We start from the raw sequence: 26,745 nt of genomic DNA, 5'->3' as shown, positions 1-26,745 counted from the left end.
CTGCATTCACATATTTCTTTAAGTCCATCAATATATTGATCATTCCCTCTGTAACTGGGACATTCTCTACCCATCTTGTTTTACAGAATTTGAGTGGCATAAGAGGAGATGTTTGTCCGACAGCTTTAGCATAATCCTCTCCTCAGGCAGGGGAATCTTTCAGTAGCCAATAAGCATCACTTAAGAACTGGTCTACATTTCAGTTTGAGGCATCTGCAACCTTTTCAAATACCCCATGCAAAATATGTAGGCCACAGATACCCACAATTAGTAACACAGTATTGACATCTTGTCCAAGTTCAGTTTGTATAAGGTCTTGGAATTTAAAATTAACATTAGATCCATCCATTGAAACAAGACCTTTGTAATTCAACCCCTCTATTGACTTGTGGAAGACCTCCACCATATCCTCTGCTGCGGCCTATGAATCCAGAAGTGAAGTAGCATGTAACGACAGCATCATTGTCCTAAAATCTTAAATGAATGCCCATTTGCTTTGTTGGGGTCTTCCGATTAAAGCTTTCATCAAAAAGAAAAACACATCAATCCTTAAGAGACCTTATTCTCTCCATCAGAATTGACATATTCCTGGCATGTTTGCCTTAGTTAACAGGTAGTACAGGTGACTGCATTTGATTAAGTGATTGCCAGTTGACAAAGCTCAAGGAAATAAAATTGCTCTGAAAAATAGCCTAACCACTACAATACAAAACACGTGAAACAACATGACAAAAACAAAAAATAAAGTATAGAATACATTTTGATAAACGGAAACTAAAATTTAAAGCAACAAACAAAAATCCCTGATCTTCCATGACTTGGACAAAAAAAATATAACATGTCCTGACTTTCAATGTGTGGAATAGAAATTTTAAAATTCCACGACCCGTGGGAACCCTGTATGAACTAATACTTTTGATTTATATATTACGTTGATCACGCAAGTGGAAAAACATTTAAACATAAGCTTTATGTTTAAAGACAACATGATTGGTAATGTGTTTGTAACTGTCCGTAATTTATTTATTTATTTGCCAAACTACGTTAATTTTCTTCAAATCTGCCATTTACGGAGACTGTGGAACTATTTGCCAGTGGTGTAAAGTATTTGAGTAAATGCAGTTAGTTACTGTACTTAAGTATCTTTTTGGCTACTTTGTATCAAGATATTAGCAACTTTTACTCTTTACTTGACAAGTAAACAAGTAAATGTATGTTTTACTCCAATACTTACATTATATTTTGCATGGCACCTAATATTTCTGCAGCAGTTTCTGCTATAAAGAAGGCATTGTAGGTACTATATCTTGTATGTTTGCCTTTACTTACCCAAACTTGCCAACAAGGCTACTTTACATGAATGCAAGTGCATTAGCAGTTAGTAATGAATCACAGGTGTTTGATTTAGGAGATGAGGCAGATAAGATATCTGTACTTTAATTCAAGTATTGTTTTCAGGTACTCTTTACACCTCTGCTCTTTCCAGAGTGACGACTTCTAAAAGATTTCTCTTTCGAGTGAATCCTCATGTGCTCCTTAAGGTTACCCATTAATCTGAAACACTTGCCACACTGATCACACATGAATGGCTTCTCTCCAGTGTGAATTTTCATGTGAAAATGTAGTGACAATTTATGTGCGAAACTCTTTCCACACTGATCACATGTAAAAGGCTTCTCTCCAGTGTGAATATTCATGTGTTCCCTTAGGATTTGTTTCTGTGAAAAGCCATTCCCACACAGAGTGCAGGTGTAAGGCTTTTCTCCAGTGTGACTTCTCATGTGGCGCTTAAGGCCTCCTTTATGACTGAAACTCTTTCCACACTCTTGACAGGTGTGAGGCTTTTCTCCAGTGTGAGTTCTCATGTGGATGTCAAGGCTTTCTTTTCCAATGAAACTCTTTCCACACTGTTGGCAGGCGAATGGGCACTCTCCAGTGTGAATTCTCATGTGGACTATAAGGTTTCCTTTATGACTGAAACTTTTTCTACACTCTTGACAGGTGTGACGTTTTTCTCCAGTGTGAATTCTCATGTGGATTTCAAGTTTTTCTTTTCGACTGAAACTCTTTTCACACTGTTGGCAGGTGTAAGGCTTTTCTCCAGTGTGAACTCTCATGTGGGCTATAAGGTTTGCTTTTCCAGTGAAACTCTTTCTACACTGTTGGCAGGTGAATGGGTTCTCTTCAGTGTGAATTATCATGTGGACCTTAAGGTTTCTTTTATAATGGAAACTCTTTCCACACTCTTGACAGGTATAAGGCTTTTCTCCAGTGTGAATTCGCATGTGGTATTTAAGGCTTCCTTTTTGTATGAAACTCTTTCCACACTCTTGGCAGCTGTAAGGCTTTTCTCCTTTGTGAATTCTCAAGTGGATTTCAAGTTTTCCTTCTTCACTGAAACTCTGTCCACACTGTACGCAGGCAAATGGGCTCTCTACAGTGTGAATTCTCATGTGGACATTAAGGTTTCCTTTTTGACTGAAACTCTTTCCACATTGCCAGCAAGAAAAAGGTTTCTCTCCAGTGTGAATTCTCATGTGGACTTGAACTTTTATATGTCGATCAAAACTCTTTCCACACTGTTGGCAGGTGAAATATCTTTTAGTTCCTGTCTTTTGAACTCTTTTTCGTGAGGAAGTCTTTTTAGCCAGCGTCGACCTTTCCCCAGTCATGAAATCATGTTTATCATAATGTTCTTTCTCTTCTTCCCTTTCATTAAGTTCATGGCTAGCCTCTCTCAGTGCCGTTAGGTCTAGGAGGAAAATAGACAAAACAATTTCGACATTTAAAGCATCAAAACCAACAACATGTATGATCTATACCAGGGGTGTCCAAACCTGCTCCTGGAGAGCTACCATCCTGCAGATTTTAGGTCCAACTCCAATCAAACACACCTGAACCAGCTAATCAGGATGTTCCTTGATAATTACAGCAGGTGTGTTGGAGCAGGGTTGGGACTGAAGTCTGCAAGACGGTAACTCTCCAGGAGCAGGGTTGGACACCCCTGATCTATACCATACCCTATGGATCAGGGATGGGCAGCTTTGGTCCTGGAGGACCTGCAGAGTAAAGTTTTATCTCTAATTAAATACACGTGCCTGTAATTTTCAAGCAGTCCTCAAGAATACGGGTTAAATTTGGGGGTTGGGTTAAATTTTGCAGGTGTATTTGATCAAGGAGGTAAACTGCAGAATAGTGTCCCTCCAGGACCAGATTTGCCCATCCCGTCTATAGATCTATATTTTCAGTACACCATATATACTATACTATACTATACTATACTATAGTATACTCAGTACACCAGTGGTTTTCAAACCTGGTCCACAGGGACCCACCACTGCACATTTTGTATGTCTCCTGTATTTTTTACATCTGGTGAAGATCATTCGCTTGTTAGAGGAGAGCTGACATTGATAGAGAAATTTGCAGACTACTTTTCCTGTTCACCAATAAGGCGAGAATCAGACCTGTTATAAACCTAAATATGCTTGAATTAATTAACTTAACTGAAAAGTGAACTATTCTATTAGTAATAGAAGATATCTGTTCCGTACTGCGGCACGGTTAGTGATCTCACTACAGCCGTACCGAGCCTAATCTTTTCAAGTGGTACGGAGCAATCACACTAGCCATACAAACTAGACTTTGGGGGTCAAAAGTGCTCGGCACGTTTTCGATTGCCTAGTGCGAGTACCCCCCTAATTTCTGTTTCAAGACACATTTTGAGAATAATTTAGGACACAACACTTTGCCGCCATTGACAGAATTTTCCTGGTATACGGTAGGGGTGCCTTTACTTATCTGAATCAGTACAAAACCTCCAGATCAAAACACAGAAGAAGCAGCAGCAGGAAGAAGCGATAAAAGCTTTGATCAAGTACATGCAAACTAATGCAATCATCTGTGTTATTTTTCTTGACATATTGCATGTTCAGCTATTCATACAACAAAATCTTCTGGGGTCATTAAAGTTTTGTAAAAATAATCAAAAATGCTGGTGATGGCTGGCAACTTAAAAAAAAAAACAATTAAAGAATTAATGCTTATGAGATGTGATTTCCTCAGCACAAAACTTACATTTTACAGTTATACTGTTACTTGTAAATGTCCAATACTAGCAGAATCTGTCTAGTACTTTACATGTAACTCTCTAAGCTCTTGATTGCTTGAAATCTGCTATGGAGCCGACTTGTAGTCAGTTGTCAGTTTTTTATAAAAAAATAATAAAGAACTATTTTAAATGCTTGAATATGTGCCACACTTATTGCTGCCAGCTGGTGGCATCATGACCATGAACAATAATTAATCAGCTCCCGTGATTACACACACAACCTCAGCATGATCTAAATCAGGGGTTTTCAGTAGGGATGCACCAATACCAGTATCAGTATCGGACCTGATACCAAGCTCATATACTTGTACACGTACTCGTAAAAATACCCACAATACCAAAGACTGATACCTCACGTGACGTAACTGACAGAATTTTCCAAGCACAGAGACACTGACGGCAGCAGCAGAAACAATGTCAGCCTTAGAGGTGTGGAAATACTTCAGAATTAATGATGATGGAAGGGGGCGCTAGAGAGCAACACATTGAGTAGGACGCGTTCTCACTTAGCTCCGTCACACTTGTTGAAATGAATCATTTAAAACTTCATTGCTCTTGCTTAAATTGATCACTCAACATAATTAACATGCTGATGATGAATAAATCTAAAAAGATTGTCAAAAAGGCTCGTCCTCGTCAGCCGACACAGTGGAGGGCACTCTAGCAAGTTTATCACAAGAGGGTGCGTCTCTGAAGTCCAAGGTAACAGATTTAGAGGCCAGATCTCATTGACAAATTATCAAGATAGCTGGTCTTTCTGAGAACATCGAGAAGGGCAACCCCACACAGTTTGTCTCTGACCTTTTGCCTTCACTATCGGGAGAAGTCATATCAGTATTGCTGCAAAGAAAAGTGCAAGACAGTCCAGCAGAGGGTGCTAACAGATTGTATTATTGTACAACTGCCTGAATTACTCGTGTTCTCAGACGGAAGTTGTTTTTTAGTTTGTTGTGGAGCGGCAGGCATAAAGAAACCTGGGGCCGTATTCACAAAACATCTTAAGGCTAAAAGAAGCTCCTAACTTGCTGATTTAGGAGAAACTCTTAAAAAAAATGGGCGTGTCAGTCCTAATTTTAGGAGTCCTAGAATTTTGCTCTAAGAGTATTTCACAAAGCATTTTAGCACTAAAACTAGCTCCTAAATCTGTGAAGCGTTAGGAGTAGACCAGAGGACTCCTAAATCACTAAGACCAAATCACAAACAGTCCTAATCCACCCAAAGACACTGTACACCATTGAGGCAATAGCGAGAGAGCCTTAGGTGCTCAACTTTTTCTTCATAAATGCAATACATTTTGATTTATAGATTCGAATCTATGATGAGATTCAATTTATTTATGAATGATATTATCACTAACATGCAGACGGAAATGGTAAAAACATTTATAGGAGTGATAAAACGGCTTCTCAACACAGTCTACGTTTGAATTCGACCGATACGACTCTTGCTTTGGAATTTCAGAATGATAATAGCATAATTTCAGATGTGATGAGTCCGAAAATTATTCCAGTTATTAATTAATTATTCTGTCTTTTTTAATGCACTTTTTATTCCTAATAAATTTACAATAAGTTTCTTCTCTAAATATTTTTCCATCACATTTTATGTGTATTTCATTTCGTTGAACAAAGAGTATCCACCCCAATGAGTGTACGAGTTACATTTATTCACATCTTGTGCAGTATCTTAAAATGTGCAGACGTGCACGTGGATGGGTAGTTTGGGGTAGGCCGTATCAGGCCCCCAATCTGCCCGGGCCCATATCCACGTGCATACCTTGCATTCCCAGACGCTACGCCACTGGCGGTGGCAGCATAAAAAAAGCATCTGATCATAGCAATGTGGATATGTTTGCAACAGCTCTGTTCAGTGTATCGAATCATGATTCAGATCGCGTGTCAAACCGTCAACGGCTGAAAACACGTGACTTTGGCGCTCCGAACAGCAGATTCGATACACTGATTCATTTGTGCTCTGAAGCTTCCTGAAGCAGTGTTTTGAAATCGGCCATCACTAAATAAGTCATTATTCTGTTGTTTTGGTGCACCAAAAATATTCTCGTGGCTTTATAATATTAATATTGAACCACTGTGCTCACATGAACGGATTTATACAAACAGGAAGTGACGTCACTTCCTATTTGTTGCTGCCGCACTGTTTGAACTAGAGCTCCGTCGAGCTGATTCCTAATTGCTTGTTTTTGTCTCTTAAAATCAAACTTATAACATATCACTCTCTTTTTCGGCGGGGGAACACATCCCCAACAATATTTTACATAAAAACACTCAGATTACCTTGATATCGCTAGTTTTATCCGACTTCCCGAACATTCGCTATTAGCTTTAGCCCGTTAGCAATAGCGGCGTGGCACACTAGCGTTTGTACTCTTCTCTCACTACATTATTGTTCATCTATTCTAATGGCGAGTGTATCGGATGCTTCTCTATCTTTGTGTGCAGGTGAGGACACGTTTGAGCTGCATGTGGTGCAGTTGGAACATGGAGCGACAGATCCGGACCCTTCTCAAGAAGCAGGCCGAGCTACGCGAGCGGCAGACAGCGCTGGAAACTTCCCGTGCTGACGTTCACCGCTCCTCGGTAAGTTTACAGCGCGATATTAACACTCCTGCTTCCTCTACGCCATGTGTTTCTCTGCACAGGGCCCGAGCTCCCAGAACGCATTCATCCCAGCCCTCGTTTACTCCGGCGCCGTCTCACCAAGGACCTTGGGTGCTTCAGCAGCAGAAGACGCGAGCCAGGCCTTGGACCAGGACCTCTCCTCCGCCGCCGCTCCCGGTCTTCAAGGTCCCGACACGGAACCGCTTCTCCCCTCTTCGCGAGGCGGAACGCGACGCTGTGGACGTGCTCGTGTTCTCGATGTCGCTGCGCAGGTTCCCGAGATCCTCAACGGTGCTGAGACCATCGGAGCTGTAGTGCTGCACACGGGGGTGAACGACACCAGGCTGCGACAGACGGAGGTGCTGAAGCAGGACTTCAGGAGCCTGATCGAGACGAAAATGTGCAAAATCCACAGAACAAGAGAAAAACGTTTTGTTGTGCCTCTGGATGTTGGAATCGGAATGCAAAAAAATATAGTCTTCATTTTTAAAGAAAACCATCGTTGAAAACGTCCTTTGAAGCTAAACGGAGACGTTTCACAGACTGGACTGATGACACCTGGGGGGTATTCCTGAAAGCAGGTTATGTGACATACCTGGGTATGTTTAAGAGTAAGTAAGCAGATAACCTCAACTTTCGGTTCCAAAAACGGAGGTAACTTTTAGGGTATGTAAGTAACCATAGCAACTTGCTCTCTGAACATAACCTGCTCCGGAGCAGGTTATGTTCAAGGGTTAGTTAGCTTAAGAGGAATTTAGATGTGTGTTATATTATCAATATGGTTATATTAATGTATCTAAATTTGTTATATAGTTACAGTTATATACACAATGTTATATTATACAATATATAAATGTTTATTCAATTCTAATATATGAATTTTATTGTCATAGCACACATGGATCTACTTCTTAATCTTTATAACAGGACATTTTCTATGCTATAATTTCTATAATAAAATACATATCATATATGTGATATTTTATTAAATAATTAGCATCAAACAAACAATATTAAGATTAAAAATTATTGCACAACCACCCAATAGGTGATGTGCACCAAGTAGGTTATGTAAATCGCCATTAAACAAAAGAAGAAGAATGAAGTAGAATGGCGCGCTTTTTCTTAGCGTCTGTTTCCATGGTGAATCATCGATTCATCGCTCTGTTGAGAATGTCTTGTGTGTTAACCGGGAACACACTCTGGGTTGGCTGAACTTATTCCCGGACGCATTTTTGGAACCAGCATACCTCGCGTAAGCAAGGTTTGGGTTAATCAACCGAGAGTTCAGGGTATATGTGACAGTAAATTAACCCTGCTTTCTGGAATACACCCCTGCAAGGATTAGTCTACTATTAAAGCAGGAATTTGATGTAAACAGTAAGTCTACATAATATTCACATATGCAGTTCAGAGGACATATATACATAGCAGTTACAGCATGAAATAATATTTAAACCTATAACATTTTACATAGATAACTTTTAAACATAGTCTATAAAATTTTTATTTCACAATTCTGACTTTTTTTCTTGCATTTGCGTGTTTATGACTCCCAGTTCGGCCATTATAACTCGCAATTGTGAGTTTATTTCACAATTCTGAGGGGAAAAAAGTCAGAATTGCGGGATAAATTGCAATTCAGAAAAGACAGGATAACGAGTAGGCTATATCTCACAATTCTGTTTTTCTTTGTAAGAAATGTGAGATATAAACTCAGGTTTGCGAGAAATAAAAGTCAGAATTGTGAGACAAACTCAAAATTAACTTTTTTTTATTCTTTTATTTCGTGGCTTCCATTGACTGCTACTGCTCAACTGTCATTTTCTGCAACCAGGTAGGCTCCGCCCATAAAAAACGTCATCGCTGTTTGCAAACACCAAATTGGTCTATAGATAGAAATGTGAGTGTAGTACAGTCTGTATAAACTGTGTAAACTTCCCCGAATAGTGAGGTCTAACAATAAAAATAAAGGATCTAGAAAAAATCTGATCATAATCAAACCAGAAATTCGCAAAATTACTGAACAAAAACAATTTCTAAAGCTAGGGCTACTAAATATTAGATCACTGACACCTAAGGCAGTTATTATAAATGAAATGATCACAGATAATAGTCTTGATTTAATTTGCCTTACTGAAACATGGCTTAAACCAACTGATTATTTCGGTCTTAATGAGTCTTGTCCACCTGGCTACTGTTATAAAAACAAATGCCGCCTGATTGGCCGTGGCGGTGGTGTAGCAACAATCTATAGAGGTACTCTTAATGTTACTCAGAGAACAAACTATAGGTTTAAATCATTTGAAATTCTTATGCTAAATATTACACTCTCAGATATAAGTAAAAAGTCGCTACTATCTCTTGCTTTGGCTACCGTTTATAGACCTCCAGGGCCTTATGCTGATTTCCTAAAAGAGTTTTCAGACTTTCTCTCAGACCTATTGGTCAACGTTGATAAAGCGTTGATTGTTGGAGATTTTAACATCATGTTGACAATAAAAATGATACGTTAGGGGCTGCGTTTACTGATTTACTAAACTCATCTGGGGTCAAACAAAATGTCACTGGACCCACTCACCGTTTTAATCATACACTAGATTTAATTATATCACATGGAATCAATCCAACCGATATAGAAATTCTACTGCAAAGTGACGATGTCTCTGATCACTACCTCGTAACTTGCGTACTGCATACTCATGATATTTGTCAAATTGCTCCGCAATATCGACTAGGCAGAACAATTCTCCCGACAACTGTCCAATGCTCCTTCTTGCAAAAAAACGGGATTCAGATCTCATCATAGCACAGAAACTGCGCTCGTTTAAATTACAAACGACTTACTTCTAGCTTCCGACCAGGGCTGTGTCTCAATACTAGTGTTACTTGATCTCAGTGCTGCGTTCGGCACTATAGATCATAAAATACTCCTAAATCGAATACAAAATTACACTGGTATTTAGGGCTACAGCTATCGATTCTTTTTGTAATCGATTAATCTAGCACTTAATCGATCGATTAATCAGATTTTTTTTTTTTTTTTAACAACCAAAACAAATAATGCATAGTGAAAATGATGTGGCTGTAAAATGATCAAGCATTTGGCTTTTATTTCTTAAAAAAACAGAGGTATTGGTTCCAACTCCAACATTTGGCTCCAAAACTAAGCCTTTTTATTGCAATTTTTTACCCATTTAGTGTTTATAAGTGTCAGTGCCAACAATTATATAACAATACAGTTAAGTCAACTTACTGTAAAACATGTATGACATGTAAAACTATGAATACAAACTTAAATAGTAAAGGCCATTTGGCCTTAGTTTTGTCGTCTTAATACAACATTACAAAAAAAGGATTGCACCTTCTGCAAATTACCCACCTGAGAACAAAAACACATGCCGTGTGTGAGGAAGAGTGACGCCCCAGTCAAACCAGTTGCTTCATTGCAGTTTGGTACGGCAGAAATAGCCTAACGTTACATACAATCATTTTCAATAGAACGGTGCATTTGGCCTGCATCACTTGCATTGCAGTGCATTTTAGGTGAAGCATCCGTTCAAAAAATCGCGTCACAACATCACGTCCCTGTGTATACAGTGAATGCATGCTGAAATTATTGTTGCGTGGCTACATAAAAAGTTTATGCATATGTGATGCATTGCCGCGATTGGTCTGACTGGCGCGTGAGAGACGAGGGTGCATGCGTGTGTGTGTGTGAAGGGGTTCTTTTTTTTAGGCTATACTCTTACAATTGAACGTGAATACGTTCACTACTTAAAAACATCAAAGCTAAACATCATATCTATCTTTACTCTCCGTCATCGCGCCAACTAAATTCAAAATGTATCACGTGCTATGGTGTGCTTCCTGAACACTGAACAACGGTCCGTGTGAATCAGATCCCTGCGCATATAGTGCGCGTCATAGGAATTTAACGAGGCTTCGAGGCAACTCTTAGGAATTTTTGTAATCGAGTTAATCGAGTAACTCGATGAATCGTTTCAGCCCTACTGGTATTCAAGGCCAGGCATTGCGGTGGTTTAGATCGTACCTATCAGACCGTCACAATTTTGTTTATATAAACGGGGAAAAATCTAAGATCACGATAATAAACTATGGAGTGCCGCAAGGATCAGTGTTAGGCCCTCTGCTATTTTCAATCTACATGCTGCCACTCGGCAATATTATAAGAAAACATGGAATTAGTTTCCACTGCTATGCCGATGATACTCAGTTATATATTTCAACACAACCAGATGAAATCTCTAAATTATCCAATCTGACAGAATGTATTAAAGAAGTAAAACATTGGATGACTAGTAATTTTCTTCTATTAAATTCAGATAAGACTGAAGTATTACTTATTGGGCCAAAAACCTGAGCACAGAATCTCTCAGACTACAATCTGCATTTAGAAGGATGTACTGTTACTCCATCCTCAACAGTTAAAGACCTGGGTGTTATATTAGACGGCAACTTGTCCTTTGAAAATCATATTTCATATGTTACAAAAACAGCCTTCTTTCACCTCAGAAACATTGCTAAAATACGGAATATGTTATCTATTTCTGATGCAGAAAAGTTAGTTCATGCTTTCATGACGTCTCGACTAGATTACTGTAATGCATTATTAGCTGGTTGTCCTGCTTCCTCAATAAACAAGCTACAATTAGTACAAAATGCAGCTGCTAGAGTTCTTACCAGGTCAAGAAAATATGATCATATAACACCAATCTTATCATCTCTACACTGGTTACCTATTAAGTTCCGTATTAATATATTAGTATTGCTAATGACCTATAAGGCTCTAAATGGTTTAGCTCCTGTGTACTTAACCAATCTTCTATCGCCCTACAATCCTTCACGCTCTTTAAGATCACAAAACTCTGGACTTCTGGTTGTACCTAGGATATCTAAGTCCACTAAAGGAGGGAGAGCGTTTTCACATTTGGCTCCGAAACTCTGGAATAGCTTCCTGATAATGTTCGGGGCTCAGACTCGCTCACCCAGTTTAAATCTAGATTAAAGACGCATCTCTTTAGCCAAGCATTCACATAATGCATCTCATACCAGATCAACTGCACATGACTACCTTTGCTTAAAGTTATGAACAGCAGCTACGCTAATTATTCTCCATTTGCTTTTCTGTTTTGCCAAGAGGCTGGATCCAAACTGAAGCTGAAGTCCTCTCTAAAGAAGACCTCAGATGACCATCACCTGTGAAGAGACGGCGACAACTCCTGCGAGGACTTCAGGAGACGCAATCATCTAGATCAACATGCACATTGCACAATTTCTATATCCTAATTATTGTTAATGTAATTCATTTTTCCAGGAGCTCATTGCTTCTACGTTCAGTTAAACTGCTAACAGTAATTGTAAATTAATTGCCTAAATTATTACATTATTTGCTAACTGCATTCTTTAAATTGTAATGTTGACATCCATTCTCTGTAAAGCTGCTTTGAAATGATATGTATCGTGAAAAGCGCTATACAAATAAATGTGAATTGCATTGAATTTAAATGTTTTTAGTACCTTTATGGATCTTGAGAGAGGAAATGTCATTGCTCCCTATGAAGACCTCACTGAGTCATCGGATTTCAACTAAAATTTGTACACTGCTAATTTAATTTGTAGTTTAATAAAAGAACTTTTGAACTTATTTCAGCTTGTATCAGAACTTTTACAGAACATTAACAAAAACATGTAAACGACAACCATGATAATTTTGTCACAACATGTAATTTTCACACCATTTCATCTGCCAGCGCTTACTGATTTCCAACCTACACCTGTGCCACAAATGACACGGTAAATATTTTCACTGGTTTCATCAGATATTATCAGTTCACTTGCTTCCCCTGCTGACTTTCCTCCATATGACACACACACATTAAATTATTATTTATTAAAGAATTATTTTTTGCCTGATTTAATGTTCAGTTACTGCTGTTTATGTTCAGGTATGTTAAAATGTAAGTACAGCATTTCCGAGCATTAAGATGCTCAAAGATTTTTTTTCATTGTTCTCTATTCAGAAGCAGATATTGGGTTTAATGTTGCACAAAATATTCTCTATTTCTGTAGAGCTGGACATTTTAGGATCAATAAAACGATGAGAATAAAACCAACCTGTTTGTTCCTCTATATCTTCAATCTTCACGTCTTCAGTCTCATCTTTAATAATTATCTTCATATCTTCAGTCTCCTCTTTAATAAACGCCATCTGTAAGAAGAGAAAAACAGAGTTAATGGTCTTCAATGACCTGTTAAAAACACTCAAAACTAACGCTGCAAATTAATAAACTTCATATTTAGGCATTTATTATCTACATTTGGTAATTTAATAAATTATATATTATATTTAAATTATTACACTTTGATGAAAACATAATTAGTTAGTTTGTTACTGTCATTCATGTTCACTGTGTCGTGATTCACTGAATCATTTCTCAAAGTATTTGATTCAATTGATTCGGAGTTGAAAAGTTCAGTTTCTCCATCATTACTCTCCAGAGACTGAACTCGTGTTCATGATAAACTGATTTATGATTTATATAGAGAGAAATGAGATGCAGGTTTACTGTTTCTCATCAGTGGATGAGCTTTACACACAAATACCCTTCATTACTGTTAGATAAAGAATCACAATGTTACGTTAGATAGTAAATAAACTCACTTCACATCGCTTTTAAAAAACTGTAACAACTATAAATCATTGAACTGTTTCCATCGATTAAAACAGCTTAACTTTTTAAAACAAACCTTTCTTCAGCAGAATCTCAGGAGATGCAGGAGCGCGGCACAGTCTTATGACGTCATGTCGTTACTCCAAAATAAAAGTCCTGTTCACACGCTGCATTGTCTACAATCACAGAATTGCATAGAAATCTGTTTTACCAGATAATCTTTGTATTGAAATAAAAACTGTGACAAATAAGATAGAAAGAAACATGTTAAAAAGGTTGTATGAGTTCATTCATGTGTCCGTCCAAACTGAAACACAATTTATCTCTCAAGAATCAGTAATCAAGTAAAATAAGCAAAATTTCAAGTATAAATGTAGTTTATTCAATACCAAAAATATTGCTAAAAGGTTCAGTCCAATTAAAAATGAAATGTTTCACATATTTGTAATTAAATCAATAACAAGTCTTCAATGTCAGGGGTCATTTGTGTGAGCTGCTGCCTATTTAGCAAATCAAATTGTGATGTTGACGCTCTTAAAAGAGACTTTCTGGTTCTCTGATGTCGAGTCTAGAGAGATCAAACACACAGTTGTAAACGTCAAACTTCACAGCATGCAGACTCCTAAAGGTCTGCCCCATTTGCCACACACACACACACACACACACACACACACACACACACACACACACACACACACACACACACACACACACACACACACATTCCTGTACATCTATCAAAGTGAGGACAGAGTCAATTAACCTGTGTGTGAAGACCACCATTTCTGCTACAATTACAGATAAATGTATACTATATTTCAACACTAGCTGTGTCCATGATTCAAATCTTCACCTCAGCTTCTAAAAAAAAATCAAAGGAAAAGAACCAGCATTTTACCAGCGGAGTGAGGACATTTTCATGGGGGCGCTATTGAGCTATTGATTCTGACTGAATTATTTTAACTACCTTTTTTAAGCTTGCATTTATTCTTTGCTATTTTTTGTTTTAGTGTTGACAGGTCTAAGACATTATTTAACTGAACTAACTTCAGCTGAATAATGACTTAGAGCTTCATTCCTGTCATCACTGTAAAGCTGCTTTGAAAAAAGCACAAGAGAAAAAAACTATGTAACTTGACAATTAATGCGCGTTTCAGATGGAGGTTCATAAACAGTCTACCCTAACATTTGTTCAATTTATTGATTTACCTAGATTAACAAAATTTTAGCAAATATACAAAACTAACCAAAAGCCTCAAATAAAACTGTAAGAGATGCCATCTCCAGTGTCCAGCTCTACATTTATTTAATTTGTAAACAGATGGTAATCCCAAAAATACTGTCTTAACTTAAAGGTAAACGGAACAACTGGATGGCAAGATGCTGAGCTTTTAAAACATAATTTTTCGTGAAGCAGACTTCCTTTTTAGATTAACAATTGTATTGTAAACAAAGTTCTTAACATCTTTCCAAGATCTTTCCTTCAGGGACTTTTCCTCTTCTAGGCATTTCATGCAGTCCAGTTTTCCAGGAACCCTGCGAAGATGTTTGTTAACTGCCCTTCTCTCTTCTTCACTCCATGGTCTCTTCAGGATTATCCTGGTTGTCTCTACAAATGACAAAGACAATGTAGATTGTGTAAACTTAAAAACAGAGACCAAACTGCTTTTGCTTACCCAGTCACAGAAAGCACATAAATGTAGGGCTGCATGATTGTCAAAAAATTAATTTAATCCTCAAAGAAACATTTAAACATCCTGCTGTTTCATAGTTTAAAACAAAGATTAAAAAAATCTGTGTCATGACCCCATTAATGTTTATGATAATCACTGAATGGTAAGGGGTCTAAAAAATATATGCACACATTATATAATAAAGAAATATATATATATATATATATATGATTTTAAAAAAATGTGCCATGGAGAATGGACACTTTTTTGAAATTATTTAACTGTTTATTCTCCTTATTATGCAATAATAAACACTAGCTCAGAAATAGATTGGCTACTAGAATTTAGGGTACTCTATGATAAATTTGTCTCAAACAGCAATAACTGGAACTGAAACCACGTAAGAATGTAATACAAGGAGTAGCAGGATTCAGGAAAAGAAAGGCCTTTACAGCATTTGTGGATTTCTGCAAAAAAACATGAAATCAAAGCAGAAACTGCCCGAACTGTAAAAGTAATGGACCGTAGGCTAAAACTCAGAACAGATGAGAGAGAGCAACTGATTTACCTTCATAACTGGACATTTAGTTGTAACCAAACAGCCAATATGTACTGAATCAAACAGTCACATGCTCTACAGACAATTAATCAAAAAAACTTTTTTTGAGTTTTTAAAGAATCAACTGCATTGTGAACCATGATTTCCGAATTGTATACTGTAATGAATCATGAGACGTGTATTGTTACACTCAAATAATTATTCTAATAATCATTAGATTCATCAATTATCAAAGTAATTGTTATTTGCATCCCTATTGCTGAGTGATGACTTCAGGTTTCCCCTGTTTTTACTTTCTTCACCTAATCAAAACCCTGTAGCTCTGGCCTGCTTACTGGGCAGCTATAAGGACTCTCTAAATCATAAATGCTATTCGTCTTATGTCTTTCAATAGTTACATTTTAAAAATCTTTAAATTACTAGGTTTTACTAACATGTAAGCACTGGTGCTACTCGCTACTCTTTTGTTTAGATTAAACTTAAAGTTTCCCCATCTTAGCCAGTTTTTCTGCTCTTCTCTTCATCATCTTCGGTGAGGGCCTCGTGACCCGGCTCGCTCCCTGACTGCGATCTGCAACAGACATGCATTAGTACCTGTTACTGTAAGTGCTGACAGTAAAATCTGACTCCTAAAACCTGACAGAGTTCCCAACTTTAAGCAGCAGACGATCCTTGAACATTACAATACAGCTATAGGGGAGCTAAATGGAACCATGCAACATTGCAAGGTCTTCTGTTGTGCCTCCCAACCACAGTGTTTTACAAATAAGCTACATGAAATAAAAACAAGAGAAAGATTAAATGTTCAACTTCACTGTAACATATCCTTGAATAGTAAATGGCTGGTTCCATTAGGGTCCTATAACTAAAGGTTCTATAAATGATTCTATAAAAAGTTCTATAAATGATTATTGTGCCTTGATGAAAAACACTATTTAACTCACCATCTATATCCGAACCCCCATCCTCACTGCATTGGGCAGATGTTTTTTGAGGGGAAAAGAGGTCAGAACATCCGTCTGAAAAACAAAAGGTGACACCTCAACTTCTAATCTTCAGAACACAAATTAAGATATTTGATGAAATCTGAGAGGTTTCTGATCCTCAAGAGAAAGCAACATAGTTACCACATTCAAGGTCCAGAAAAGTAGCAAAGACATTGTTTGTCTATAAATACAAAATAGTTAAAACAATCTCTTCCCTGTAGAAAAAAAAAAGCAGCATATGTTGTTAAGGTATGTTTTGATGCTGGTTTGAGCTGGTCCAAGTTGGTCCTTATCAACCAGCTAATGCCGAGTTCAGACTGCACGATTTTCAAAGTAGTCGGGTCACTGTTCTTTTCACACTGCATGACTATCTTGGCCAGCATTCAGTCGCTGCTGTGTTCAAACTGCACGATGGATCGGCGACAGAAGGTTTCACACTGCATGACTTTACAATAGGAAGAATCGCCGACAGCTCTGTCTGGCACACAAACTACGTTTCACAACCAAACACACGCGAGACGTGATAAGGAAACAACGCGCGCAAGACCAGAGTTCTCACGTGAGACTGGCCCTGCGTCTCAGTCAGCTCCCTAGGTAGTGAATCAGTATATAATGTAAGTGAATGTGGCTGATACCCTGATCAGTGCCCTGACTACTGAACTAGGGAGCTGATTGAGACACACGGTGGGATTATTATTAAAAATAGTAGCCCGCAAGAAGCTTGAAATACAAATTGCCTGTGTGCTGATTTGCAGCGAAAACAACATGAAGAAAAGAAGAATATGGAGAAGGAAATGTTTGGGGAGATGCGAAGAACAAGGATTGTGTGTTCTGCAATGACAGTTGGAGCAAAATACATAACTTTTCAATGTGCTGCTGTTGATGGTCAAGCAAATGTTTGTGCTTTGCTTCTGTATGATATAATTGTAATGTTTATGTGAATGAAGCCATGCTTGCTGATATTTTGGTCTATAACTCCTCCCCGAACTCCCCGCTGCTCGGTATCTTGCTCTCTCATTGGCTGTCGGTCATCGCCGATGTAGTTTTCAGTCCGAACACTTTTCACACAGCAGGATTTTGAATCGCCGACAGGTCCAGATATTTAGCATGCCAAATATCTCACGGGTGTCGGTGACTCGTCGGCGATTCTCTCAGATCGCGTCTTTGCTCATTCACACTGCGTGATTGTCACTCGCGTGAACGAGCTCCGATTTGCCTGTGATTTCGGGCATTTGTCGGCGATTTCTCAAAACCTGTCGGCGAGCCAAAATCGGGGCTAAAATCGTGCAGTCTGAACTCGGTTTAAGGACCAGCATAAACCAGCATCCCAGCTTCAAAACATACCTTAACAGCATATGCTGTTTTTTTTTTTCAACAGGGAAGAGATTGAATAAAGTCATTATTTTGGGGGGTTTTGCACACAAAAAGTATTCTCGTCTCTTCATAACATTAAGGTTGAACCACTGTAGTCACATAGACAATTTTAACAATGTCTTTAATACCTTTCTGGACCTTGAAAGTTGCAGTTACATTGCTGTTGACGTGGAGGCTCTTGGATTTAATAAAAAATTTTTGGGTGAACTAACCCTTTAAGTGGCGAGACTTTTGTATTTGTAATCAGGCTCTCAAAATATATCAATTTGGATTTTGATTTATAGAGTCAATATATTAGTTATCTGCTTTAAAATGTAGAGAATTATCAGTAATCAGTATCTGCCAAAATGTTCACATTGGTGCATGCCAAGATTTCATGAAAAATACTATTTACATAGTAGTTTATAGTGGTGGTTTTGTTTAGAACTCCATTTTCCTAGGAGGTGATTTTAAAAACACAAAGTTTAAATGTAAAAACTTTAAATCTTACCCTCATCAACTTCTCTTCCTCTCTTCACTTGTCCTTTTTTCTTTGTCTTTGTAAACCAGAAGTTAATGTGGGACTTTCACCAACCATCCTGAGATGGTCTCTCAGAGCAATCACATTTTTTGTGAGGGGGATGTTGTCATCTTTATTCCATCTTTTTTCTTGAATGGTTTGGTGAACGGTGATAGAAACACTGTTTCTTCAGTTTTTCTTCAAGAGTTCAAAGAATTTTTTTGCCTTCTTCTCTGTCAGATCATCATCATCATTCATAAGAGCCTGTCCAATCATGACCTCCATTTATAGTGTATTTGATATCAAAGGCAAAATTAGAAAGACTTTATTTGTTATCATGATTTGTTGTTGAAAATAGAATTTGATAAATTTGGCTGTGTTTATAATTGAATCAAATGATGAGTAAATACAGTATAATTTGGTGTTCGTTTAACAGTATTGCATAATGGTGAAAGGTGTTGTAGAAGTCAGTGAGAAATGTAAGGGTTTTGTGGTGTAGGATTTAAAGTGTAAAATGGAAAGTACAAAGATCAGACAAGGGAATAGGTGAGTCCTTTGTATATATTTTATTAATGTTTTTCATTTTGGTAAGGTTGAACATTCTTAGAAAAGTACAATACAAATAAATATGTTTTTGAAATGTATTTTTATTACAGTGAAAACAACCAAGTGTTTACAAAAAACTGTTTTTTTTTTTGTTTTTTTTTGTGATACAGTGGAGATTCTGAGTCTGAATCTGAGGCTCCAGAGCATGGCACACAGGCCTTGCACTTCCAGGAGGCAGACCAGAAGAGGATCTTCCTCATGGGGGACAAAAGATGGCGAGGCTCTAAAGTGGAATGATCCAAATGTCAAGGATGTGGATCCTGTTCTGCCACCATTCCAGCCAAAGAGAAATCCAGGACCACAGCTTGCTATGGACAGGTCGTATTCATTGCTGCAACTGTTCTAAAATAACCGCTCTAAAATATACATCTTCCAGACGAAAATGACGACGTCGCACAGATGTCTGCACGACGTACGTGTGCTATCTGGGACTGAGTGTTCACATGATGAACTGATTTATTGATTGTAATTTTAATATAGCTACATCAAGTTAATCGTATTAACTGATTCAAATATTCATAATTAATCATAATTAATAATCATAATGAGTTATGAATAATTATTAGTATTTCCTCTTTGAGCTGATTCGCTACATTCTGTTGTGATCAACACAGTGCCACAAATGTTGTGAATAGAGATAAACTTCTACTGAACCTGGAACATCCCACTATGATTAACAATTAACTTGATTTATAACGCTTCAGATAATAAAAGTAATTCAAGCACAAAAGACAGTAAATCAGGACACTATAAAAGGAACATGAGAGGCTGTGAGGATGACAGAGCAAGAGCTGGAAACAAACATCAGTGAAGAATGAAGGCTTTAGTATGTATACTGCTGCTGTTGGAAACCTTTGTGTTTGTCGTCCAGCAGCAGGTAGATGGAGGACTCAATGAGAATGAGATCAGTCAACAGATCAGCTCTGAGGACGGAAGACAGAATCCACCTCAAAGAGACACTTTGAGAGCTGAAGCTTCAACTGACAGACAACAATACTGTGATCTGGGCATCCCTGACATCCATGCAGCACTTAGAGAACTGACCGCCACCGTTACAGAGCAGAAAGCAAACATCAGAGCTTTAGAGACACAAATGATGGAACAACAGACGTTTATCCTGAAAGTACTGAACAAGAAAAATGAAGGTACTTCACCAAAACATTCACTCTTTTATCAATGATCCTCAGAGTAAAACTCCAATGCAATACATTGTATAGTGTAAATGTTAGTGTAAAGTTGAGTGTATACGGTGTAAATTGTGTTATCTATTACAATAATCAATGTAAATGTCATTTAACAGAATCTTTATTCCTTCACAGAAATTTCAAATCTTACTCTGAGTCAAGTGGAGGAGTTGAGAAAGGAAAATAGAGGTGAAAGTGTGCTTGAATGATGTTAAATTCAGTGTATACAATCTCAGTGTAATACAGTAATATATCACAATATTGCTTATGTTTTTCAATAACAGACAGAGAAATAGCTTTTTCAGCTTCACTGATGGAATCTGGCAGTGGATTTATTGGTCCTTTTACCACTCACATTACACTAATCTACAGGAACGTCTTCACAAACATAGGGAACGCCTACAACCCAATTACAGGTAATTATCAATGAATTGGAGTCATAAACTCAGTTTATAATAATGAAAACCTTCTGCTCCATTCAGACCTCTCTGCAGTTGTGTAATGTGTGTAAGAGAATTAAATGATCTGCCGTCTTTCAAAACTATTACAGTGTGTTGCAATAATACAGGAAACAGATTATTCTTTTCTGTATCTCTTGTTATGTGATTCAGGTGTTTTCACAGCCCCACTGAAAGGAGCGTACATGTTCAGAGTCTCTGTATATGGGCGTGATGGAACTACATCAACTGCAGCCATTTTTAAGAATGGAGACTTTGTGGTTGTAGCACATGATATTAAGGCTAGGGATCCGGCAAACTCCTCGAATGGAGCTGTGTTGATCCTGGAGGTTGGAGATGTTGTCTATGTGAAACTGTGGTCTGGCAGGAGGATATATGATAACCTCAATAAACACAACACTTTCAGTGGTTATCTATTGTTTCCCTTAAGATAACAGGAGATTTGAAGAATGTGATTTCAATAATTCTGAACCTTCAGCGTATGATTTAAGATAAAAATCATGAAGAATCATTAACATATGAACCTAAATTAAGTACTAATGTGTTTGAATTTTCAATAGATTACCGAATAAAAGTCAGTAAAATACATTATATTCATAAGTTCTGATCTGTCTATAAATGTAAGTTTGTATAAAGAGTTTCAGCACTGAGACAGACAGAACCCATGAATATCACGTGACTCAAAAGTGTTAAAGTAGTAAGTCTAAAAATTGCTTATTAATACCTTTTTTAAGTGTATCTTGTTACTGATCATTCATTTGTATCTCTTCATCCTACACAAGTAAATAAGTGAATAAAGAGACATTGTGTCATTTTCTTTTCCTTTTATTGGCACCCTTGGTAAATATGATCAAAGATGACAATAAAAATAATTATGCATTGTTTATCCTTTTGATCTTTAATTCATAAAATTTGCAAAAATCTAACCTTTCATTGAAAGAAAAGAATTGAAAGTGGGGGGGAAATCACATTATGAAATGAATGTTTTTATCCAAAACATATTGGCCACAATTATTGGCACCCTTTTGTTAAATACTTTTTGCAACCTCCTTTTGCCAAGATAACAGCTCTGAGTCGTCTTCTATAATGCCTGATGAGTTTGGAGAACACCTGAGGAGAGATCAGAGACCATTCCTTCATACAGAATCTCTCCAGATCCTTCGGATTCCCAGCTCCATGCTGGTGCTTCTTCTCTTCAGTTCACTCCACTCATTTTCTTTAGGGTTCAGGTCAGGGGACTGGGACGGCCATGTCAGAAGCTTCATTTTGTGCTCAGTGACACATTTTTGTGTTGGTTTTGGATCATTGTCCTGATGGAAGATCCAACCATGGCCCATTATTGGATATCTAGCAGAAATGGTCAGGTTTTGATTTTTTTATATGTTGGTATTTGATAGAATCCATGATACCATGAATCTGAACAAGATGTCCAGGACCTTCAGCAGAAAAATAGGCCCACAACATTAAAGATCCAGCAGTATATTTAACCGTGGACAATGGGGTATTTTTTATCCATGTGTGCACGAAATCCATCTAGTGGGTTTGCTGCCAAAAAGCTCTTGTTTTAGTTTCATCTGACCGTAGAAGCCGGTCCCGTTTGAAGTTCCAGACGTGTCTGACAACTGAATATGCTGGAGATTGTTTCTGGATGAGAGCAGAGGATTTTTCTTGAAACCCTCCCAAACATCTTGTAGGGATGTAGGTGCTGTCTGTAGTAAAAAAAAAAACTAAAAGTAAAAAAAAAAAAAAGTTAAAAACATGAATACTGAAATAAACAGACATAAACACCATCAAATCCCCTCAGTCTGTTGACAGCAATGAAATGAGCTTTAAGTGTCAATTTACAGCAGATCTGAAGACATCAGCATAATAAATGAGGTGAAAACAGGAACTATTGACATGAAATAAAGAGTGTGAGATAATCTGCTGATGATGTGATGTGTCTTGTTGAATGAGTGTTGATAGTCTGAGGATCATCAATATTTACAGAGAAACTGCTGAAAACACTCTTTATTTCATGTCAATAGTTCCTGTTTTCACCTCATTTATTATGTTGATGTCTTCAGATCTGCTGTAAATTGACACTTAAAGCTCATTTCATTGCTGTCAACAGAATAATGTTCAATTTAAAAATAAGAAGTTCTGAATTAGCATCAGTTGTTTTATTAAAGATGGATATAAATCCTTAATGCAATTAGTTTATGGGTGAAATACAAAAAGGGGTTAATATAGCAACAACAACAAAAAAAACTTGTAAGTACTTAACACAAAAAACATTTGATGACATTCAAACACTGTATTTAATGACCACAGTGCAGCCCAAAATACTCTGTCATTTTAAATCTTTATACTTTTATAGAGTATATTTATACACTATCCTTCAAGACACTAAGTTTTTAATCATATAAAATTTAACTACATGTAGTATGATAGCTTATTATTTTATTAAGTACAGGTAAAAAAAATAACCGTTGTTTCATTTTTACATAAATATATCTGTTACACTAAATGATAATGGGACATTAAAACTTTCACAAAAGTAATTTGGAACATTAAAATAGACACTTGTATTTAAAAGGTTTTCTATGTAAAATCGCTTTTGTACATTTAATTTGATGCAGATACTAAAATTTGATTTCTGGTCTTTAACCCAATAAAAACAAACACAGTAACTGATATTTTTGATTTGGACTGATCATCTCCTCCAACCAATCTGTAGTTCAGTCAGTGAAGCTCCGCCCACTATAGGTCACTACCAGTGAAGCTCCTCCCACATCAGTCACATCATCAGTGAAGCTCCTCCCACAGCAGTCAATTCACCAGTGAAGCCCCGCCCACATCAGTCACATCATCAATATAGCCTCGCCCACTCATCAATAAATGCTGGGATATTCCCATCAGATGAGCACTGAAGCATCAGGAAGAGTTTAAATCTGCCAAGAACATGAGTGATCCAGAACCCTGCAGAATGAAACACACTGAAGAACAAAGAGGTTGGTGTTTATTCTTCATCCATTCATGATGCTGAACAACATTCATGTCAGAAAGATTCAAGCACTTCTGCACATTTAGAGAAACAGTTAAAGTTATTTATTTATATTATTAAATGTATTATTTCAATATCTGGTTCACAGTTTGCAAAAGTGTTTCCAGAATTTAGGCAATTTCAATACAGTTTACAACATTGTTATTTTTTAGGAATAAACTGTAAAACCAAAATGTATGAAGTAAATTAACTTTCCAGAATGGCTGACAGGGTTGTGAGTGTAACTTGAGCAAAATCTCTTCTTACAATAACTTTGGTAACAGGGTTGATGAATGCAGTCATTCATTTGTGTAAAAACTGAGACAATGGATTGAGATTATTTTCTTGTCCTCCCATCATGCTGTAGAAAAGAGCCCAGATGATGTCACTTCCACAGTTTTAAGAAATCCTCTGGTTTTGAAAGGAGGAAAATCATGTCAGAAGTAACAGGGTTGAGTGACTCATGTAGGACACTGATAATAACACATTTAAAGATGCAGTCAGTCTAGACTTTGAGCATGTGAACTTTCTACAGACACTGCAACGGTCGAGATAAGACATGATATTTTTTTAAAAACATAAATAACAAATAATAATCACTCCAGAATTTTAAAATATACAATCTATTCCACTTTACTGCAAACTTCACTTGATCTTGTGTTTCTGGTGTCCCACATTCACATGTGTATGAAAGGAAGTCAGTGGAAGGAGAAGTCTGCTGTGAACGGCCCTTAATAATTACACAGTTTTTAGGAAAATAAATTAAATATCAACCTAAAAGTTGATGTCAAAATATGGCTGTTAATATCACATTAGATCATTTTGTCATTGATCATATATATTACTCAAAATATTTCAGAGCAATGTTTTCTTTATTTTCTTAATATTATTTATAAATTATTAAGAATTATTTAAGGGAAGGTGACAGAGCAGCTATTTGGGAAATTCTGTAGCCAGAAGACGTCCATTCAGTGCTGATTGTCTTAATTCAGTAAATCTTGATGTAAAAACATTTGAAATTGGAGTCAGATTAAACGAGCAGCTAAAGTAAAATTGAGACTAAATTCAAAAATTAAGTGAACTTCACAGGAGCGCTGAAAAGATGTACACACATTATACCTTCACCAGACCACTGGATTCTGTTGTTGGAAATGCTTCAAAATGATCGCAATGTTTTGTTCCAGTGGTCTGTCACAACGTCTCAATTTTATGACCTTTAACTTTATATTTCTCTCTTTATTTTGATTTACTGACAATGAAATGACTTTTTCTCTTTCATTTCAGAGCTGATGGAAGTGAAGGAGGAGAGTGAAGAACTGAGTGAAGTGGAGGAGAAACATCATGATAAACCTGGAGAAAAACCTTTGAGTCGCTCAAAGACTAAAAAGACATTTTTAAAGAAAAAAGCCAAGAAATCTCCAACCTGCACTCAGTGTGGAAAGAGTTTCTCAACCAGACAAAGTCTTGATGTTCACATAAGAGTTCATACAGGAGAGAAACCGTTCACATGTGATCAGTGTGGGAGGAGCTTCACACAAAGAGGGAATCTTAAGAGTCATATGAAAGTTCACACTGGAGAGAGATCGTTCACATGTGATCAGTGTGACAAAACATTTCTTAGGTCATCAGCCCTGAAGAGACACCTGAGAGTTCATACAAAGGAGAAGCCACATTCATGTTCTCTGTGTGGAAAGAGTTTTTCACTGCTGTCATATTTAAATGAACATGAGAAAATACACACTGGTGTGAGAGAGTACATGTGCTTTGAGTGTGAGAAGACTTTTACTAAAGCAAACCATTTAAAAGTGCACCAGAGAATTCACACCTTAGAAAAACCTTTCAAGTGTTCACACTGTGACAAGAGATTCAGTGTGTCATCACATCTGAAAAAACATGAGAGGATCCACACTGGAGAAAAACCTTACAAGTGTTCAAACTGTGACAAGAGATACAGTCAGTCAACAGATCTGAAAACACATGAGAGGATCCACACTGGAGAAAAACCTTACAAGTGTTCAAACTGTGACAACAGATTCAGTCGGTCATCATATCTGAAAACACATGAGAGGATCCACACTGGAGAAAAACCTTACAAGTGTTCACACTGTGACAAGAGATTCACTGATTCATCACATCTGAAAGCACATGAGAGGATCCACACTGGAGAAAAACCTTACAAGTGTTCACACTGTGACAAGAGATTCACTGATTCATCACATCTGAAAGCACATGAGAGGATCCACACTGGAGAAAAACCTTACAAGTGTTCACACTGTGACAAGAGATTCAGTCAGTTAACAAATCTGAAAATACATGAGAGGATCCACACTGGAGAAAAACCTTACAAGTGTTCACACTGTGACAAGAGATTCAGTCAGTTAACAAATCTGAAAATACATGAGAGGATCCACACTGGAGAAAAACCTTACATGTGTTCACAGTGTGACAAGAGATTCACTGATTCATCACATCTGAAAACACATGAGATGATCCACAGCAGAGAGAAGCCGCACACGTGTGATCAGTGTGGAAAGAGTTTCTCTTTTAAAAACCACCTGAAGATACACATGAAGATCCATGCAGTGGAGAAACCACATCACCACAGTCTGAAATCATGATAAGTAGTTCATCTTTGTGCTGAGAAACAACGTCTCTTCTAAGACAGACACCAAATCTCTCCTCTACACCTATAGATGGCGTTGTTGCACTGTCTGCTGTTGAATTATCCAGGTTGTGGATGAGAAGCGACCCTGCTCCAGTAATACATGATGCACATGAAGATCCATGCAGTGGAGAAACCACATCACCACAGTCTGAAATGAAGTAGTTCATTTTTATGTGCTAAACAAAAAAAAATCTCTTCTGTGTAAGTTAGCCACAGCCAAATCTCTCCTCTCCAGCTATAGTTGGCACCATGGGCGACTAGTTTTATTCATTTATATTTTTTTGCAGTTACA

The 26,745-nt window shown here is 37.4% G+C and overlaps 2 protein-coding genes across 2 annotated transcripts in view; one reads left to right on the top strand and one right to left on the bottom strand.

Annotated features, from left to right (window-relative positions):
- LOC137005220 (zinc finger protein 721-like) overlaps window positions 1-26,406 on the top strand; it is a 143,115-nt gene extending 116,709 nt beyond the window's left edge. The window contains exon 8 of the mRNA XM_067366039.1: window positions 25,269-26,406. Within this exon, the coding sequence (XP_067222140.1) occupies window positions 25,269-26,406 (1,138 nt within the window). The remainder of the gene's footprint in view (window positions 1-25,268) is intronic.
- On the bottom strand, window positions 847-13,556 carry LOC137006672 (gastrula zinc finger protein XlCGF57.1-like). Its single transcript, XM_067367625.1, has 3 exons — window positions 13,501-13,556; window positions 12,868-12,961; window positions 847-2,752 (listed from the first exon to the last, which is right to left on the bottom strand). The coding sequence occupies exons 2-3, from the start codon at window positions 12,959-12,961 to the stop codon at window positions 1,455-1,457; spliced, it is 1,392 nt and encodes a 463-aa protein (XP_067223726.1). The 5' UTR covers window positions 13,501-13,556; the 3' UTR covers window positions 847-1,454.
- Window positions 26,407-26,745: the final 339 nt, after the last annotated feature.

Source organism: Chanodichthys erythropterus, chromosome 3 (genome assembly GCF_024489055.1).
Source record: "Chanodichthys erythropterus isolate Z2021 chromosome 3, ASM2448905v1, whole genome shotgun sequence".
Taxonomy (NCBI): domain Eukaryota; kingdom Metazoa; phylum Chordata; class Actinopteri; order Cypriniformes; family Xenocyprididae; genus Chanodichthys; species Chanodichthys erythropterus.
Note: the sequence above shows the minus strand (reverse complement) of the source record. Positions and strands in the feature narration are given on the sequence as shown.

What these genes read in the sequence shown, in the direction of transcription:
- LOC137006672 (XM_067367625.1), bottom strand. Translation starts at nt 12,961, where the DNA reads ATGGCGTTTATTAAAGAGGAGACTGAAGATATGAAGATAATTATTAAA. An exon ending in AGATATAGAGGAACAAACAG is followed by an intron (nt 2,753 to 12,867) that starts GTTGGTTTTATT and finishes TTTTCCTCCTAG; the next exon opens with ACCTAACGGCACTGAGAGAG.